This window comes from Musca domestica, unplaced genomic scaffold (assembly GCF_030504385.1).
Source record: "Musca domestica strain aabys unplaced genomic scaffold, Musca_domestica.polishedcontigs.V.1.1 21, whole genome shotgun sequence".
NCBI classification, from domain to species: Eukaryota; Metazoa; Arthropoda; class Insecta; order Diptera; family Muscidae; genus Musca; species Musca domestica.
The window spans coordinates 6,726,319-6,747,967 of NW_026712258.1; the positions used below are offsets into that span (position 1 = coordinate 6,726,319).

At 33.9% G+C, this 21,649-nt stretch overlaps 1 protein-coding gene and 1 long non-coding RNA gene across 2 annotated transcripts in view; one reads left to right on the plus strand and one right to left on the minus strand.

The window, feature by feature from the left end:
• Positions 1–361: 361 nt before the first annotated feature.
• The window catches only part of LOC131802488 (uncharacterized), a 93,280-nt gene continuing 71,992 nt past the window's right edge, over positions 362–21,649 (minus strand). Inside the window, exon 3 of the mRNA XM_059122840.1 lies at positions 362–713. Coding sequence (XP_058978823.1) covers positions 489–713 — 225 coding nt within the window. The 3' untranslated portion in view covers positions 362–488. The remainder of the gene's footprint in view (positions 714–21,649) is intronic.
• On the plus strand, positions 16,364–20,408 carry LOC131800457 (uncharacterized). The gene is made up of 3 exons (XR_009342230.1): positions 16,364–16,564; positions 18,520–20,208; positions 20,271–20,408. It is a non-coding gene; the product is annotated as an uncharacterized LOC131800457 (long non-coding RNA).

Here is a 21,649-nt window from a genome sequence, read left to right on the forward strand (position 1 = left end):
TTTTTGCATTTTATGAGGGTTATTAGAATTTAACATTTTAACCCGTTGTGTAGAAGGTACAAGGAGTAGTCCGATCTACCACGTCTCCATAAAATATATAGAGTTGGTAGAATTTTTGGAATATGCGAAATATGAAATTTGATAAACGGAGTCTTCTTTCATCTTCTTTCATATTATTATATTTTAATATCAATGTGCGCACCAGCATTTTTTTACATTTTTGCTGTATCCAATTATATACACCCTCTGTGGCCATATGGCTGATATCATGAACCTATGGAGAACAAACATTTGATATATACATCGAACGACTTCTTTTTGAAAAAATGAAGTGAAATGAAAGTATACAAATAATACCAAATTTTTACACATAATAATCTCATGTACTTTATTTATTCACAATTAACTTATCACAATTATTATTTAATACGAATGTGTACCAAGACATACGATAGAACACAATGTTTAGAGTAGAGATTCTTTCACACTTAAATATATTTATTTTGGAAACATATCATAAGTGCACCAAGCGCAGTTATCACAATGACAGTTTTTACATTAAAAATTTTATTTGATTTATTGCACAAATCTCCTCGGCAGTAGCAATGTGTTTTTAATGAGGCCGCCATGGTGTTTTCAGTTACTTCCTTACAACCTTCTTCATAGACTTCTTGTACTGAATACTCCTGGTTCCATCTACCATTATTAAATACCTAAAAAGAAACAACCGATTATCTATTTGGTAAAATCAATCGACTACTACTGATATAAATAAAAATATGTTTAAGATATGTATGTAAACAGATCTTCTTTTGATGTTGTTTTACCTCAAAATCTTTTCGATAAAGTAATTACGAATGAATTTTGGCCTGCTAGAGCTTTTGTAATAGAATTTGTAGAAAAAAAAAAACAGAAAATTTAGCTCATATACCTCACTTACTAAAAAAAAAAAACTAAATAATGATTTATCAATTTGCTATCAGAATTTAAGGGGGATAAAATTTCAATTATATCGCTTATACGCTGATAGTTTTGCCTTTGATTACAACAGTTTATCATTTTCCGAAACTTGGTTAAAGCCATTTATTTGATACCCGAAATTGTATGTCCAAAATGTCAGTTATATCGCAAAGATCGTATAAATATACAAGGTGGGGTGTTATTATTGTTGTAGATGCAACATATCCCTCCAATATATTTGAAATAAAAGATTTTAATGATATTGAATTTATCAGCACAATTGTCGATTTGGACAAACGTAATTTTTTTCTCACATGCTCTCATATACCTCCATCGTCAGACGCTGTCTTATATTATCGCCATATTTCAGCAATATCACCAATAGTTTAGAAAGTGGATGTTATTGATTATATTTTGGCCCTTGGAGATTTTAACATGCCATCCATTAAGTTGATCTCATTGCCAGATTCAGAATCAATGATTCCTTTAACCCCATCTGGGAAATGTAACCATTTTTTGCGATTTAGACCTTCATCAAACAAATAGTATAGAAAAAACTTTTGAAAAAATCTTGATTTAGCATTTGTTAATATCACCCGAAGATAATTATCATCTAACAGTGTGTATATTAATGTCACTGAGTAGTATAATTATAGTATCAGTAAGACCGTTTGGATAATGTTGGAAAACTTTTTAAAATACCATGAAGTGAGTGAGGCCGTTGTATCGGGGCCATACCAAAACGGGAACCTCCATAGACAATTTTATACTTCAAGGATTGTCATCTACCAAATCTTCTTAAATACAAAATTTGGAACAATTTTGGGGGTAAATGTGACTAGGATTATTAAAATACCGAGTATCTGTGAGTATAATTATATGTGCGCTATAGGAAAACGTGGACATAAATTTTCAATGTTTCGCCACAGGAGCCAGAACCTATTACGTACTACAAATACCAACTTTGGGACAAATCCATGGAATAATGTGTCAAAAATTATCAAAACACCGAAAATCGGAAATTATGGGGACAATACAAAAAATGGACCTTAATCCATTATGAACTACAAATACCAATTTTTAGACATATCTTTGGAATGTGGCAAACATCATAAAAATACCGAATATAGGGAGGTACAATTATAATATAATATATACGGCTATACAAAAAAGAGGTGCCATGCATACAATGTTTCACCGCCGGAGCTAGAATCCATTATGAACTACAAATACCAATTTTTAGACAAATTTGTGGAATTGGCAAAAATCATCAAAATACCGAATTTCGGGATGTGTGTTATATGGCGGCTATTCCAAAATCTCATTTAAACACAATACAAATTGTTCTGCCAAATTTTGAAGCTCTGCGTCAATAATGTGGGCGGTATCGTGATTTCAACAGACAAACGGACATCGTAAATGGCCAGCGCACCACTTCATCGTTAAATCGACTTAGAACTTTATGGGGTCTACAACGAACATTTAGGGATGTTACAAACGGGATGACAAAGTTAATATTCCCCCCTTTTCAATGTGGAGGGTAAACAAATTTAAATGTAATCCAAAGTCCATTTGTAAATTTAGAAAGAAACATATTCTAAATCTTGTTTATTAAAAGTCGATAATTATGAACATATTCCGATACTGAAATCGCTGAATATTTTGCTAAGTGTTTCGCGTCTGCCTATTATGACAACTTTCCGCAAAATTTTTTCTATCCATATAAATTACCAGGATTTCCTGAAGTAACTATACTTTATTGTCAATTTCAACAGGTCCACGTAATTTAAAGCAATACATTCTGGGTCCGGAAGATGTTTCCAGTATAATATTACAATTCTGTTAAAATACCTTGTAGGTCCCTTTAACATTGCAGTACCATTATTCACTTGAATTTGGTCATTTCCCTTGTGATTGGAAACAATTGTATTTGCTTCATCTACATTAATCCGGCAGCTTAGTAGATGTTTCCAATTATAGAGGAATTGCAAAATTGACAGCCATTCCATTTGAAAAATTAATTACTGACGTCATTTCCCATAAAATCATATCTTTCTAAGTCCATTTCAACATGGTTTCCGCAGTAGACTCTCAACCATTACTAATCTTATCCAATTTTTATGAGAGCTAATTATAGGGTTTGTTCACAACAAATAAACTGATATAAATTATACCGATTTCAGCAAAGCCTTTGATGAAGTCAATCATAGGTTATTTTTATTCAAACGTAAATTATTTAATAGTTACTTGGTTTTATGGATTTCATCCTATTTGTGCGATAGTTCACAGATAGTTTTGTTTGAAATTGCCATTCTAAATCTCTTGATGTTCCATCTGGTGTTCCACAAGGAAGTCATCCTGGGGCCAGCTCTATTTCTATGGTTTGCTAATGATCTACCAAATTCAATTGAGTATTCTAAAATTATTAAAGTACGCTGAAGATTTAAAATTATTCTTGACTCATAAATCTTCTTGACTCATTTTGACTTACTGTAAAGAGATTTAAATAGGCTTTTTAATTGGCGTCAACTCAATGGCATGGAGTTGAATTTAAAAAAGTGTAAGCATATGTGTTTTTTTTAAATCTAACCCTAAATTAAAATTAAATTATAGTATAAATGGGTATGTGTTATCAACAGTTGTTGTTGTAGCAGTGTTAACATGCTCCATTGTTTATATTCTGATTAATCCGGTTCTTCCTCAATGTCCAGGTTTAGGAATTCTGCTACCTTTATGGGCTGTAGCCAGATATCCTCTGGACCGAGTTGGACAATTAACCCTTTCAGTGTTTTTGTCAAATATATTTGACATTTAAAAGTACTCTCTTTCTTTGCCATTTCTTGTTTTTCTTACGAACCGTTATTTTTGATATTTTTTAATAACAGACACGTACGCTATTTAAAAATATTGCAGTTCTATTCTATTAGTTTCGTTTTCGAATTTCTGAGCACATTTTAGTAAATTAGTACGGAATTTCAGATTTTTATCTCGACAAAAATTTTCATTGACACTGAAAGGGTTAAACAGATGCGGCGTATTGTGCGGGCCAGTATCGCATGCTGGGCAGGCGTTCCGCACATCTTCGTCAATTCGTGTCCAACACGAATTGAGACGGCTGCACAATCTTGAAGGTAGTTGGGTCAAAACTACCCTGGTCTGCCTAGGCAGCCGACGTTTTTGACAAGTTAAGGACTTTGGTTAGATACTCAACTCCCGGTGTGAAGTTGCTTCAACATTGATATTCCGTCCGGGCCCAACGCGACTTAGCGTTTCGTATGACATTCGCAACATTACCCATCGTAAACTGTGGAGGTACATCCTCGGAGGGAAGAGCTCTTATACGACGTAGTACTCTTCGTCTCGCCCTGTCACTCTCAGGGTGCTCGACGAATTGGCGGTTAAAATGACCAGCGCACCTCTTCGGATCAGTCACCGTTACGTCGTTATGTGTAACTGCAGTCCTATCATCCTTTTTCCCAGGGTTCAAGAGTGACTTTACGTTACCCACAGTTTACTTAAATCGGTTTCAATGTTGCAAAACATCAAAACTGTGACACTCTCTTCTTATGCGGGTGGGGGCATCCTCGTTTACCGTGCAAAATGTGGAGCAGTCAATCTGCTCTGCCAACGCTGATCCCCTCTGGTCATTACCTAGGACGGAATGCCACAACTCATGGTGGGCATTGAAATCCCCTAGTACCAGGTGGTTATTGCCTTCCAAAAGTGGACTTATATTAGGCAAGAAACGCGGTTCACAGTTATTAACTGGCGGGATATACACATTAAACACCTCTACCTCCACACTTGACTGCTACCCCACCCACATTCCATGTATGGGCCACTAAGGACTAGCTCAGGCGAGATAGGTCTGTATTGAATAGAATGGTGTAACAGGAACGCTAATCCCCCACCTTATAAAATGTGAAATAAGAAATAATAGAATTATTGTCTTCAAATACCGTACATCATAATATGTCTACCAACACAAGATCTGATATGAAGAACGGATAGAAGGACCACTCTTTCAACATCAACACAAAATTTGATATAGGGGTCTACTCATTTTTGTACCTACCCCACAACGGATCAAAATTTTGAATAACCATGACACTCATAAAACACAGAATGAGCATCACTTTCTTTTCAAACATAGCATATCCTAAATATTCTACCAACACAAGGTCTAGTGTGGAGATGTGGCCCCATCTCCTGGTACCTTTCCCACAATGAATCAACAGGTGGAACAATTATAAACTTTGTATATTACAACATTTTTATCAACCAGAGATCTGATGTGAATATGGAAGTTATCGGCCCGCTCCTTTTACCACCTTCTCCACAAGGCTCAAAATTTTGAACAATCATAAATCTTATACATGAAAAGGAAGGCAGGGATTATCTTCAAACATCGTGTATTTCAACATTTCTTCATTTTTGTTAACAACTATTTGAATACATTTGGAAAAATATTTTGTTTTTTTTTTTTTATTTAAACTTTGTACATTCCAATAATTTCATCAGCATTATATGAAGTTTGAAAATGGAATAGGTTAAAGTGCGCCTAAGTTCGGCATGTCCCAGTAGTAGGCATTTTTCAAATTTTTATTCAAATAAATAAAAAAATGTATAAAAACTTCCAATATAATGCCAATATTTGTAAAATTTCTTGAAGAAAAGATGATTTATTCCCTTAAAATTGACATTTTCGTCTGTGAAGGTCCTTCAGCATAAACGAGACAATGCATATTCTTTAGAAAAAAAATTGGTAAAGACGCCAAATGTAAAAGATACGTAACTATATTAAAAATTAAAAAAAAATCAATAGGTCTTTTTAAAACATTGTCAAAAAAAAAAACTGTTTAGATAAGAATATTTTCGTAAAATATTTATAGTTATGAATTTTTTTAAGAGTGCGACTTTTGGAACACAAAAAAATAAGGACTTGCCCAAAGTCGGCATGTGGGTAGAAGGTAGTGACGAAGGGAGGCACTTATTTTTTCTGGTGCTTATTACAGCAATCCGAGGTTTGGTCCATGTAGCAGTATTTTATACTATTACACTGATTGCATGTATGATATCATTAATATTTTTTACGATCACCTGTGTTATCAAGTATTGTATGTTATTTTGTATTAAAAATTAAATTGTATATTATGTTGCAAAAATTATTATCTAGTGTTTTTTTATTTCATCTTTATTATTCTATTTGTTTTGCCTTCCCATCGCATGCTATTTCAAACAAAATGATGTCTGCCAACCTTACTTTAATCAACTAAAAAATAGGTCACTGGAACTGCAGAAGTCTTAAACTTCCTTAAAAAATATGAGCTTAAATCTATTTTGAAGGATAAGTTTTTGGATGTATTAGCCATTTTAGAGCATACTTGTCACTAGATATATTGGATATATCTGTAGCTATTCCAGGTTATAGGTTAATACCTAACAGGGGTGGAGGTTTCGTGATCTATATATCGAATGGGCTTCACGTTAAAACCGTATTTTCTGTTGTGAATCTCTTTTATTATCTTGAAAGTCAATGGTCTAAGAATTTTATTTGGTGTAGTATATTTGCTACTTCTTGTTTTTGTTCGTGTGCCATTTGGAGTAGAACTTTCGGTATTGGGAAGTATTTTGGAAACAATATACATGTGTTGAAAGGTAATAAAGCGTTCAATCATATTTAAAAAAATGGATCGGTGCAAACCTTTTTGAAAAAATCCATTTCCATTCAAGTAGCTTAACGCTCAAAAACTCATACATTTTTATACATTTTGCTGGAAAATAGTGGTAACCCACAAATGTAAATAAACTTGATCTCAGCAATATTGAATTAAATATTATCACAAATATGAACCATGAGCATGAAAAAGCTAAATAATAACATTTATGCACAATCTATGTAACCTTAGGCGGCTAAGAAACAAAGGGCCGAAAACCATTCTTTCCGCCATTTGGAGCGAATTTGCAAAATTTTAATTTAATTTAAAAATTCTGTTAACATTTTAAAAATACCGAATATAACCGTTATATATACGGTCTATACGACGTGGACCTACATAAGCATAGTCTGTCATAAGTTATTACCATATTCGAAACGCGAATAAACGGTGAATAATGTAGCTAAAATCGTCAAAATACCGAATATAGGGAGGTGCTAAAATATGTGGCCTATACGAAGACCTGGACCAGCATAGACAATTTTCTGTCACAGACTGTAGTTCCCATTACGAACTGTAAATACGTAATTTGAAACTACTCCGGCGAATAATCACGCTAAAATCATCAAAATACCGAATATTGGGAGGTTCCGTTATATGGGGGCTAGCGAAGACGTGGACCTCCACATACAATTTTCTGTCATAGGCTGTAGTATCCATTACGAACTTCAAATACCAAATTTGAAACAACTCCGGTGAACAATGTCGCTAAAATCATCAAAATACCGATTATAGGAAGGTACCGTTATATGGGGACTATACGAAGACGTGGACCTGCACAGACAATTTTCTGTCTTAGGCTATAGCATCCATTTGGAACTTCAAATACCAAATTGGAAACAATTTCGGTAAATAATGTCGCTAAAAACATGAAAATACCGAACATCGTGATGTACCGTTATATGGAGGGTATATGAAAACGTGGACCTACATGGCCCATTTACGAACTTAACCTGCCTACTGGCAAAGTAAACATGTGTGCAAAATTGTAGTCTTCTATCTCAATTCGTTCGAAATATAGCGTGATTACAAAAGACAGAGAGACAGATGGACAGACAGACAAACGGACATCGCTAAATCGACTTAGAATTTTACTCTGATCAAGAATATATATACTTTGTTTGGTCTGACATGAGTATTTCGAGGTATGACAAACGGAATGACAAAGTTAATATACCCTCCATAGTATGGTGGTGTGTGTTTTTGGTTCAAGACAGAGTCTTCATGTTAGTAGCTTCAATTTTAATGAGTAGTGAAAAGACAAAAGTCAAATTGGGCCGACAATATGATACCCTCTACATACTTTGTATAGCTTCTAGTAATAACTAATTACTTATGTTGTGTATTTTAAATCCAATATGAACTTAAATCGGATGAAATATATATAAGGAAGCTATATCTTAATCTGAATTGTTTTCCACTAAATTTAAGTTAGGTATTTTTATGCTGCAGTGACCTCTCGTACCAAATGTCATTGCTTTAGAGGGTATATTATGACTTTGAGAGGACTTAGATATAATATCGCATGAAACATATATATGAGAGCAATAGTTATAAAGGATTCACAAAAATATTTGAAGGGAATATATATGGGAACTATATCTGAACCGATTTCGACCAAATTTATCAAAAGTATTTCTAAGCTGTGTTTGATACCTCGTACCTAATATCACTGTTATAAAGTTCATGTTACGAGGGGCATAAATCTCAAATCGTATGGAAGTTATGTGTGGGAGCTATATCTATATTCTTGCGGATTCGAAAGCAATTTGGCAGATGTTCTTCTCATCGTAACTAACGCCTAATCACAAAATTTGGAAGCTCTACCTGGTCTCTGTGATTTGTTTCCTCAAACACACACCATTGGCCCCATAGTGCGTTATTTAATATTTTCATCTCATGTTTTTTATTATGAGCCCCACACGGACTTTATTGAATATCGTAATTATGCTGGGATCGAGTGATTACATTCTTAAATACGTATGATTTTGAATGTTATGATAATGCTACTGATGTTAATTCTAAATATATTCTTGTATCTAACCTCTTAAGTATGCTTTTCTCATTTGTTCCGATTGTTAAGAAACCTGTTAACACTCATGATCGTTCGTTTTTCAGTCACTTAGGGATCTTGCATACACCTAAGTCTGTTTTTACACGGTAGATTGGTTCCAGAAAAAGCCGTGTAAAAAAAGTAAAAATTGTTTGTACGCGCTAAAGGGGAATTCACTTAAATATTTAAGCTAGTGTTCGCAAACTATCGATACTATCAATGGTTTCAGACTTTTTTCTTTCATAAATACTTTTTTGTGATATGAACATACTTCTCAAAAATTAAATTTGACAAAAAAATTTAAGTACATAAAATTTCAAATCGTGCTAAATGGAATAAAATCGTGTAAAAAAAATTAAAAATATTAAATTTTCAAACCGTGTTATATCAAAACCGTGTACAAAAAGACCGTATAAAAACAGACTTAGGTGTACTTTGCATTCCTTACTGATAGATCTGACTTGAACTGGAAGACTTACTGCCGGTAACGTAACAAAGCCAAAAATGTAATGAGAAAGGCACGGAGGAGATATTTTTCTAGAATATTTAGTGGTATAAATTAGTGATTCTCAATTTCAGGAGATGATTATTGTTGGAGGTATCAACGGACTAGCACTAGTTTTTCTTTTGCTCGTGTCAATGAGATAAATGTAATATGTGCTTTAAATAATGTCAAATCAAAAGCAGTCGGTTTGGATTTTTTCCACTAACGTTTATAAAAGTAATTTGTGCATATATATCAACAGTTATTACTGATTTGCTAACTTTATTTTGATGACCTCAACATTTCCCCAAGATTGGTAAAGAGCGCGAGACTAACCAATACCGAAAATAAAGAATGTTTCTTCCAGTTGTATCAAAAATCATTCAACATATTCTTAAGGACCAAATCATTCACCACTGTTCTAATTATATTTGTGACTCTCAGTTTGCTTTTCTAGCAGGCTTATCTTTTCGTATCTGAGTAATAGGGTCCACCCAGTTTGTTATAATGACCTCCAATCGGATTTTCTGGCTCTTGTTTATTCTCTATGTAAATTATATACCTGAACATACGAATTTTCTGGATTGTCGTACCTTTATGTTTGCTGATGACATAATTTTGCTTATTAGTGGTCGATCAGCTTCTCCTGTAATATGTCAAAACAATATAAATTGCTGTCTTCGGAATGAAGTTGAGTGGACTATTAGAAACTCGTTGTCTATTAACTCATCAAAGTCTAAAGCAGTTCTTTTTCGGTCTACATTCAAAAGATCAGTGATCATTCAGAGATTCATACATATGTTCAAAATAATAGAATACAATTATTAGACAGGCATAAATAACTTGGTGTTATTGTTGACAGCGAACTTTTTTTTTGGATGCCATATTGATGCGCTTTATGGCAAAGTGTTTGCCTCTTAGCGTAAAATTTGTTCTACCTGTTCATCATGGGTCAAGCATGGTTAATGACACATATCAACTATAGTTTAGAGGTTAATTTAGGTTCTATGGGTATATATTTGAATAAAATTAAGAGACTTGTTAATACAATTGTAAAATTTGTATATAATGTTCCTAGAAGGAGACATATTTCAGACTTCGTAAAATTTTTTTGAGAATATTTTCAGCCGATCATTTCCTATTTGTGTTTTTTATAGAACATTCCTAACGCCACCCATTTCCCATCCGTGCCGACCGAGGGGGCGACCGTCCCCATACGTAGGGAAAAAATTTTTAACATCATTATACAATTAAACATAATTTGCTCCAATTTAAACCTGTTAAAGCAAAAAAGCAGAAATTGCTTCTGTACGGACTCGATTTTATGGGAATAGAGAGTATATTAAGGGTCCCACACAGAGGAACCATATTCTAGTATTGGTCTAAAAAGAAACGAATATAGTTAATTTATTTACCATATAAATAATAAGGTTATTAAAATAATAATGTCCATCAAAAGCCCCAGATCAGTAAAGGAATCTGCTGTTGATAACACATACCCATTTATGCTATAATGATTTGATATAGGATTAGATAAAAAAAAAAAACATATGCTTACATTTTGCGCGTTGTTGGAATAGATTGCCCAGGTGATATAGGTATTTTTTAGTTTTTTAATTTTATTGATTATATTTGTAATAATTTTAGTTTGCTCAGAATTTATAATAGTGTAATGTTTTAGGCCTTAAAGTATTTAATTACATGAGTGAATTGAAATAAATAAAAATAAAAAATATGAATTTCGGGCATTATAACTAACAACCAAAAATAAAAAATTAAATAAATACTTGAAAATGAGTATGGAAGACCTGCGGACTATCGGATAACAGCTGTCTCAAGTTCGGAAAAGGTTTAACATCTGTAAAACATACTATGAATTTATTTATTTAATTATATAAATTGTCTATGCTAAATGGAATGTATGTAAAGTAACAATGACGAATTTAAATACGAAATATAAAGTAAAAACTAACTATTATTATTAAAAAAAAAACAGTATGTGTACGATTGGAACATGCGTGCCGACAATTAGAAACTAATGTCGATACTGGCTAAAAAGCACCATATTAATAAAATTTCAAATTTAATAGCAAGTGATTCAAATTTTGATTTTTATATGGAAAAATTAACAAAATTTCGAATCTGAATAAATAAACGTTGTTATAATTAAAGAATTCCCTCACTCTACATCGGTCCACTCTTTCTGGTAAATCCCCCACAACAGCATTTCTAAAAAAATATATACTCGTGTCAACTACAAAGTGGAAAATGGAGGAACTTTTAATATCCTATACCATGAGGTAAAGAAGCCCCTTAAAAGCAAAAGAATCGGGAAATCGGTTGAAGAATGTAGAGGTATGTTATACGAGGGCTATAGGAAAGCGTTGACCTATAAAGACAATGATCTAACATAGAACTCATTACAAACCGTAACTACCGAATTTGAAATACTTCCGTTTGAAAATGTGGCTTAAATCGCCAAAATGCAGAATATCACAATTTGCTGTTCAGTCGGTCCAGCAAAACCATGCTTTGTAACTTCACAGCACCTTGCCAGATATAAGCTGTCCATACTTTAATTACCACAATACCATAATTTATTGACCGCAAAACATGTTGCATATTTGATCCACGTATCGGCAAAATAGATTCAGCTTTTTGTTGCAAATAACGTTCTGTTATTCTTTCTCGCTTAACTTCCTAGTAGGAAAGTCAAGTGTGAATGTATTAATGCTTCATATATTTACAAAATGGTCTCGGTGCTCACACGTCCTTTAATTTTTTTGAGAATACCTATGGCTGATGACACCTTTGACCTTAAGTGTCCGGTATGGAAGTTCAATGAAAAGTTATCTTCCATTGTTAATCCCAGATATTTTACAAACTTTGATTCCGTAATTGGAACTTCATTTATGTGTACACTCCTATTTTCTTCACGACGAGGTTTAAATCTTAAAAATTTACATTTAGTTGGATTTAACACTAGGTTGTTTAGTCTCGCGAACTCTGCTAGCAATGCTGAGTCATATTCAATAAGAGTTTAAAGGACATTTTTATCCAGGTATTTATAAAACAAGCTGACATCATCTGCAAACATACAAATTTTTCCAAAAACCCAGTACATTTGTTAAATCATTGATGTAAAATTTAAAAAAAATAGTGGGTCCAAAACACTTCCTTGTGGAATACCGTTTTACAGGCATCTCATCACTTTCTTTATTGCCAATCTTTATGTTATGTTCTTTTATTTTTATTTGATCAATCTGTTTTATTTATTACAAAATGTTAAGTTGTTACAGAGGCGGATGGTTGAAAAGAACTGAATAAAGATATGCTACTGCGGCAATGCAACACCGCTTGATGTTGCCAGATTGTTACATTTTTATGTTACTACTATGGTTACCCTAATATCTCCCCTGTTAAGTTTGAACCGGGCTTCTTGATATTACTTCAACTGGCTGTCTTCTCTGTGTGATCCTTCTTGGTTAATAGTTGATGATGGGCGAACTTGGTGGAGTACTGAAATCTTCATTTGATTGTTGTGATGCTGTAAAATCCATAGGAGGTAATTGAACGTTGAAGTCGTGAAGTAATATATTAAGAGCTAATATGTTGTCTGATGATGCAGGAACCTCACTTGCTAATCTTGTTCGAAGTTGATCTGCATGTGCCTTCATTAACTTTTTGCGATTTCGGACTCATATTGCTGTGTCGTAAGTGACTGTACCTCTTCTGTTGATTATTTCTCCAGGAACCCATTCTGATTTGTTGTGACGGAATTCTTCTGCATAAACTAAATCACCTGGCTTGAACGATTGAGGCTTAATTCCGTGTTTAGCATTATACTGATTTTACATTTTCTCGTTTCTTTCCAGAGCTGATGTTGAAGGCTTTCTAAGAGCGTCGAATATGGTTCTCATTTTGCGTCCTAGAAATGCTTCTGCTGGTGATGAACCCTTTGTTGAATTTACATTTGGAATAGATCATTATACTTATTGAAAAGTATTTCCGGTATCTTTCCTTCCCCTTGCATCTTTTTTATAGCTCTTTTGAAAGTGTCAACAAACCTTTCAGCTTGTCTGTTTAAGCTGGGATGAAAACGAACTGTGCATGAATGTTGAATGGCTCTTTCTTTGCAACATTGCTCAATATTGTTGGAACAGACACGAGCTGCTCCGGGTTCCCGAATTGTCAAACGTATTCGTTCATTAATTTTATTGTAGACGTAGCTGTGATTGACGATGTTTGATAAATGACTGGATACTTTGAGTATGCATCCACTATTAAGAAGTAGTAAAATCCTTTAATTGGACCAGCGTAGTCGATGTGAACTCGTTCTGGCGGTCTTGTTGTTAATGGCCAAGATGATAAGTCTGTTTTGACTGGATTTTTACATACTAATTGACAATTTTGACTTCTTTTGACGTAGTCTTCAATATCTTAGTCTATGTTGGGCCAGTATACATAACTTCTTGCTAGCGTTTTGTATTTTTCAATTGCAAATTGTCCACGATAAAGTTGTGTTAAAATTTTCTTCCTGAATTTTTGTGGAATAATTATTCTGGAATTTAAAAGTAGACATCCGTCAACCTGTGATAATTCATCTTTATGTTTGAAATAATTATATTTTCTGAAAAATTTTATCTTATTTTGTTGCTTCTACAATCATATCATTTGTTCTGGAAATTTTGATTCATTTAAATCTTTTTGTATGTCTTGCTCAAAAGTGATTGATGCTATTATGAAATCATCTGAAGGTTTCTCATGCGATTTTATAATCCTTGAAAAACATCGGCATGTCCGAAGTCTTGAGTGTTCGTATACTTGATGTCAAAATTACTATAATTGACTTTAATTTCTTTCTGCAGGAGTCAGTGACCTTGAAATATGATAAATTGCTTTCATACTTCCATTTGAAAATGTATGATATATGACCGCACCAATAACATGACTTGATGCGTCAGCTGCTATATGGACTGACAAGAATAGTTTTGAATTTTTTTCTGCTTGGCACTCGGTTGTCCATTTGAAATGTGTTTTTTTTCTTTAAAAGGTCATCCAGAGGCTTTCTCAGATTTCTCACATTAGGAACATATTTTCCATAATTATTAATTGAACCCAATAAAGACCTTACATCGGATATATTTTCTGTAACTTTGAGCCAAATGATAGACCCAAATGGGTAAAAACTTTGCAGTTATGACATACTGCGAAAATGTCTTCTGGTGTAGGCAAAGGATATTGATTAGGTTCTATAGGGTTGTTAAGACCTGTTGAATAGTCTCCATAAATTCTTATTTTTCCATTGTGTTTACTTACGACTATAGGTGCTGCCCACTTTGATGTATCCACTGGAGTTATTATACCTATGGAACTGGTTTTTTTGGTATAAAAACTTCTTTTGCATTTGGAAGTACCTTGATGTTTACATTTGTTTTGGTGCATAAACCCATTTAACTGTTGTCAAAAACTTCTTTGAATGATGATTTTATTTTTGATATTTCATCTTTGAACTTTATTTGATGACACCACGCTATAATTGGGATGTTCCATAAATTAAATTTTTCAATCCAATCTATGCCCATTACATTTAGTGAATCCACGTCTGAAATATAGCATTCCACTATTTCACATTCATCTCCTATTGAGACTTCTGTTGAACATTTAGCTAGAAATTTTATTTCCTCAGCATTTGCGGTCTCTGTTGTTGGGGTTGTTTTAGGTTTTCCTATGCGTTTCCAAATTGACTCAGAAATTATGCTTATGTCGGAGGCTGTATCCACTTTTAATTTCACTTGTTTTGAATTAATACTCACTGTGACGTATTTTCTTAATTTCTTGAAGTGTACTTGCTTTGTTGACTATATCGTTTTTGTGTTGAATTTTGAATTATTACTGTTGAAATTCTGATGAGTCACTCTGTTCTTCTTTGAATTTTGGTCATGATTGGTTTTGCTCTGTTGATGTTTGTTGTTGTTGTTTGGTCTGCTCTGCCTGTGCATGCTGTGACCATCTTTGTGACCAATCTGGTGACATTTAGTACACTTGTGCTTGGAGTAGGGACAATGCTTTGCAATATGCATATCTCCACAATACCAAGATGCTGTTTTATTTATTTAAATTCATGCATGTAATAAAAGCCTCTAAGGCCAAAAACATTACATTATAATAAGTTCTGAGAAAACTAAAATTATTACAAATATAATCAATAAATTCATAAAACTAGGGAAAAAATTACATACCACTCATTTATTATGAGCTTGAGTTAGAATTTGGCCCCCAAACACAACAACAAGAAAAAACAGGGTAGAAGTCCCACATAGCAGTAACACAAATTAATGACTCAGTAATATTATGAAATTCAGCTAGTATTGAAAAATTCAAGAAGTTTTAATTTGAACACATTATTAGAATGCGAAAATAATCGCAGTTCCAAGGGCAATGTGTTTCAACTACGCGCAACACAAATACGAAATGATCGGCCAAAAATATTTTTCCAAATTCTAGGAATGAATAATTGAGGATTCCTAGTGGAGTGGGAAAAGTCAAATGATCTATATGATTGAATAGGCTTACTGTATTTGATATCCTTGTAAAATAAAAAATATTTTTCGAAAATCAATATAATCATGAAAGGAACATCCTAAAAAATTCTTAACAAAGTCTGAAATAGGTCTCCTTCTAGGAACATTATATACAAATCTTACAATTGTATAACAAGTCTCTTAGGTTTATTTAAATATATACCCATAGTACCTGAAATAACCTTAAGACCATAGTTGACATGAGTCATTAATAACGTGACCATACGTCCCGCTTTGGGCGGGACAGTCCCGCTTTGAGGTTATCTGTCCCGCTGTCCCCAGCGAGAGCAAAAATGCCCCGCTTTCGAAAATACTGGATATTGATATTGATGAAAAATACATGAGTTATTTTTTTCCCCGTGAACATATAATTTATTTGCATAGTTTTTTTCAAGCAACATTAACATTAAAATTAACTCGAAAGATTTTGTAATGCTAATGCTGGAGTTAATGTCGACGTCGTCGACGGCGTCAAATGTCAAAGAAATTGAATCGTATGAAATTTTATGAGAGCAGTTAATCTTAACGCCGTAAGAAATTATACGCCGAAAAAGTTCAATCTGTTTCAACTTTTTCGGCGTCGTCGACGGCGTTGACATTAACTCCAGCATAACAAGGGAAATCACCAAATTAAAAATGCTTATAAAAACAGAAAAAGTTTCTGTCACTCTGTCAGTACCCTAAGCATAGACGCTCTAAATTGTTCTGGTATCTTTTCATCGCGAAGTCGGAGAAGGCGAGCAAAGTCAAACAATTTATTTTCAATGTTAGTGATTGTAACATTACAATAATGCCTAAACGCAAGTGTACTTTTAACATTTCTTTGCAAAATAAGTATCCATTTATAAAACAAAGAAGTGATGAATCAGACGTTACGTGTGAAAAATGTCGTACTGATTTTAGTGTTGGACATGGTGGTGCCAGTGATATTGAGAAGCATTTAAAATCGGAAAAACACAAGCTTTCTGATCAAAGACTTCCAAAGACTTGGATATAGCTGCAGCGGAGGGTGCGTGGGCGTACCACACAGTGAAAGAAAACCACAGTTTTCGTTCGAATGACTGTGCTTCAAATCTAATACAAACATGTTTTGAGCAAAAATTTAGATGTGCCCGTACAAAATCACAAGCTATAGTTGTAAATGTGCTGGCACCTATGGCGATGGACGAATTGAAAGAACACCTTCACGAAGCCCACTGCATATCTTTATTAACCGATGCTTCCAATCGTGGCTCAATAAAATTATTCCCTGTTTTAGTTCGCTATTTTGTACCATACGAAGGCGTGAGAGTCAGGATTTTAGAGTTTCAAAAGCAGCCAGGCGAATCATCTGATATAATTGTGGATTATTTGAAAGAAGTATTATCTTGCAATGATTTGAATAAGAAAATTGTGGCATTTTGTGCAGACAATACAAACTGCAATTTCGGAGGAAAGAATAGAAAAGGGATAAATAATGTTTACGCGAAATTGAACCTATCCGTCGGAAGGTAGCTCATTGGGATTGGGTGTGGAGCCCATATAATTCATAATGCTATCAAAACAGCCGCAGATTGTCTCCCTGTTGACTTCGAATGCATCATTGTGAAAATTTATTCATTCTTCTACATCTACAGCATTCGGGTAGAAGTTCTGAAAGAGTTCTGTGATTCCACCGACACAGAGTATCAGAAACTGTTGGGCTACAGTAAAACAAGGTGGCTTGCTTTAATGCCGGCGCTTGAGAGAATTTTAAAAATGTTTCAGCCTTTGAAAACCTATTTTCTGAGCATAGATAAATGCCCTACTATTTTAAAAACGTTTTTCGAAAATCCCAGCTCTGAATTGTGGTTATATTTTTTGCACGCACAGACAGCGATTTTTCATCAAGCCGTGTTGAAAATCGAGGGACAAAACGTGTCCGCAATAGAGTCTGCGAATGAAATTAATCGTCTCCAAGATAACTTAGAACTTAAAGAGAATTCGATTTTCCTTCCTCATTCCGTCCGCAATCTACTGGTAAAATTACAAAAAACTGACGTTGCTGTTGATGAGCAGAATGTGAAAACTGCGGCAGCGGATTTTTATAAGACAAGTAAAGAATACTTGGAACAGTGGTGCCAGTTCAATGCACAACTTGCAGTGTTTGAATGGTCAAATTTGAGAAAAGTCCCTACTTGGGAAGACGTACAGAATGTGACGGATTTGCTGATCACACAAAGATTTCTTAGCAGTAGCCAAGATACGGAGGTGTTCGATGAGTTTTCGCTTATTTCCAGTTACGTCACAGTTGAAAAAATCAAAAGCTGGAACGATGAGAATGTTGCTACTGAAGACCGTTGGGTGGAGCTGTTTAAACACTTCCGTGCTAATAATCTCAACTGCACAAACTTTCGCACAATTATTGAGTATGTTTTATGTATGCCTGGAAGTAACGCACCTGTCGAAAGAGTTTTTTCCCTAATGAATAAAATATGGACAAGTGAAAAAACGCAGTTAAGTGTGACAGTTTTAAAAGCTATTTTAGTTACTAAGACTAACATCAACAAACAATGCAATCAGCTCCATTCCTACTTGAAAACTAGACCCGATATTTTAAAACTAATTTGCGCTGCTGACAAATATAAAACAAATACTTAGACATAAGATTAATTTCATAAATTAGATTTATACGTATTCTCTCCGTTTTTGAATAAAATTTGTTTTTAAATGCATAATTTTTTTTTTTACAAAATTCCGCAGGCGTCCCGCTCTGACGAAAAATGTAAATGGTCACATTAGTCATTAACAATGCAGTCTTTGTTTAATTCAGACAGGTAGATATAAGTTGCAAGCATAAATTATACGCCAAGAGGCAAGAAATTTGCCACAAAGAGCATCAATATGGCATCCAAAAGTAAGTTCACTGTCAACAATCACACCAAGACTTTTATGCCTGTCTAAAAATATTCTTTCATTTTGAACATATATATGAAACTCTGGATGATCACGATAAGAAGACCGAAAAAGAACTGCTTTGGATTTTGATGGGCTAATTACGAAGCCAACTGTTTATATTGCTTTGACATATTTCAGGAAAAGCTGATCTGCCACTGAAAAGCAAAAATATGTCATCAGCAAACATAAAGGTACGGCAGTCTAGAAAAAAAACGGAACCCTGTGGAACACCAGAATGAAGAGGAAGAACGATTGAAGGTTATTATAACTAACTGACTGGGTCCTATTACTCAGATACGAAAAGATAAGCCTACATGCCAAATCAGAAAATCTATATTCATTCAGAAGTTTAAAAATCAATCGGTTGAAGTTTATGGAATTAAAAGCTTTTGACAGATCAAGCGAAATTAGGACACTAAGTTTGCCATTATTTATATCTTCCCGAATGCTATTAGTGAGAGAGAAGTAAATGTGTCGCACTATGTCCTGCTCGAAAAGCAAACTGAGAGTCGCAAATATAATTAGAACAATGGTGAATGATTTGGTCCTTAAGAATATGCTCAATTATTTTTGATATAGCTGGAAGAATAGAAATGACACGCAAATCATCAGGCTCACAAACATTTTTTGTTTTTGGTATAGATGAGGCTCGCGCTCTTTTCCAATCTTAGGGAAATGTTGAAGTCATTAAAACACAATTAACCAAATCAATAATAACTGTTGATATATATGGAAAAATTAATTTTATAAACGTTATTGCAATAAAATCCAACCCAACAGCTTTTGATTTGACCTTATTTAAAGCACACAATACATCTACTTCATTGACACGAGCAAAAGAAGAACGACCGTTGTAGTCCATGGAGGTATCAACTCTAATCATCTCCTCCAATTGAGAATCACCAGCAAAGAAAGCATTCAGAACATCGACGTCAATATCAAATCTAGCACCATTACCACCAACACACCCGACATTTCTTAAGAGTTTCCACATATCTGAAGGATCAATACCACTAAATATTCTAGAAAAATATCTCCTCCGTGACTTTTTCATTACTCTTTTGGCTTTTTACGATACCGGCACTAAGTCTTCCAATTCAAGTCAGATTTATTACTAAGGAATACAAAGAATGCAAGATCACTAAGTGAGTTTGCAAAACTTAAGGTGTCTCCATTATAATGCAATTAGTGTAAATCGACGTTTAAAGAAGATCGCGTTGCTTCATCCACTAATTTTCAGTATTTCATACACATTCTTACGACACCATTGGCACTAACTTCGTTTATCATTGCAAATGTATGAATATCAGTGATATCGATAAAGGTATCGATATATGATATTGTGTAAATCTAAATTTTGTCATCTTTAGCTAAAACTATGACAATCATATGTTTTGGATAAGGCAAACACGGAATTTTTCAAAAAGTGGAAACAATCATTTAAAGAGTCAATACATTTTTAGGTCTAATACCGTTCAAAAGAAACAGTTATGGGTGGGTAAGAGTTTAAAATAATATTTTTTGTCAACATGTCTAAAGATTCACTTACTTCTTAGGACTAAAAAGAAATATGCTGCAGGCTTTCGCGAAGAATGGAATGAAAAATTTCCATGGCTTAAGCAAATAAAATGCGGTAAGAAGTGTACGGTATGTGACATACCTATTGCTGGGGGTTTGAGCCACATTGAGTGCCATGCATCCCGTGAATATCATATAAAAAACTTTAAAGTTGCCCAAAGCACACCAAAACTGGATGCATTTGTGGAGAATACCACAAAACATTGCCCTTCAACAGAAGCAGCAAAAAAATTGGAGATCATGGTATGTTTATTTGTGGCCGAACATAACTTGCCATTCACCATCTTAGACCACTTAAACCAAATTATAAAAAATGGCATACCGGATTCAAAATTACCAAAAAATTTCTTATAAATAGACACAAGGGCCAACAAGTAATTAATAGTGTTACAGGACCAGAAAATACTAAAGCTATAAGCAAATTTTGCAATGCAAATTATTACTCAATTGTTATCGACGAGAGCACTGACTGTACTGTGTCCAAACATTTGGCGATTATTGTAAGAACTTTTGATGGAAAGTGTCAAGATAGATTCCTATCACTAGAACATATTGTGGAGGCAACCGGCAAAGGCATTACTGACAAAATAATTGAAGTTTTAAATGAATGCAACATACCACTGGAGAAAATGATCGGGTTTACGGCTGATAATTGCTCAGTGATGATGGGGAAATTTAAAGGTGTGCAAGCAATATTAAAATTGTCAGTTCCAAATCTTTTTGTAACTGGATGCGTTTGTCATATATTGAATTTGGCGTCATGTGCGGCTTTTTGTGCGCTACCTAACAAGGTAGACAGATTGATGAAAGAAATTAACTTTTATTTTTGCAACAGTCCTAGTCGCCGCGATGACTTTGCAACGTTTCAAGAACACTTTGGAACTGACATGCATGTTATTCTGGGATACGCTGCAACACGATGACTTTCGAGGAAAGAGGTAGTAGACCGCATTTTAGAACAATGGGAACCTCTCACATACTATTTTAACCTCAAAAACTCTGAAAATGAATATCAAACAGAAAAGTTGGAATTCATTAGCGATGAACTAACTAATCCCATAATGAAAATGTTCTACTTATTTTTGTCTTATGTTTTAAAATTAATTAATAATATTAATCTTGAAATGCAATCAGAAGAAGCAAGAATTCATATTTTACTTCCAAGAATAAAATTTTTATATATGCAAATTGCTAGAAATTTTATTCTGAAAGATGGACTTAGTGACGATATTTTAGAAATCGATATTAATGAAAATCATATTCCTTTGCATAATATTTTTTGTGGAACTGATGTTGAAATATTTATACAAAGTAAACATGTTGAAAACACAACAATAATGGAATTCAAGAAATATGT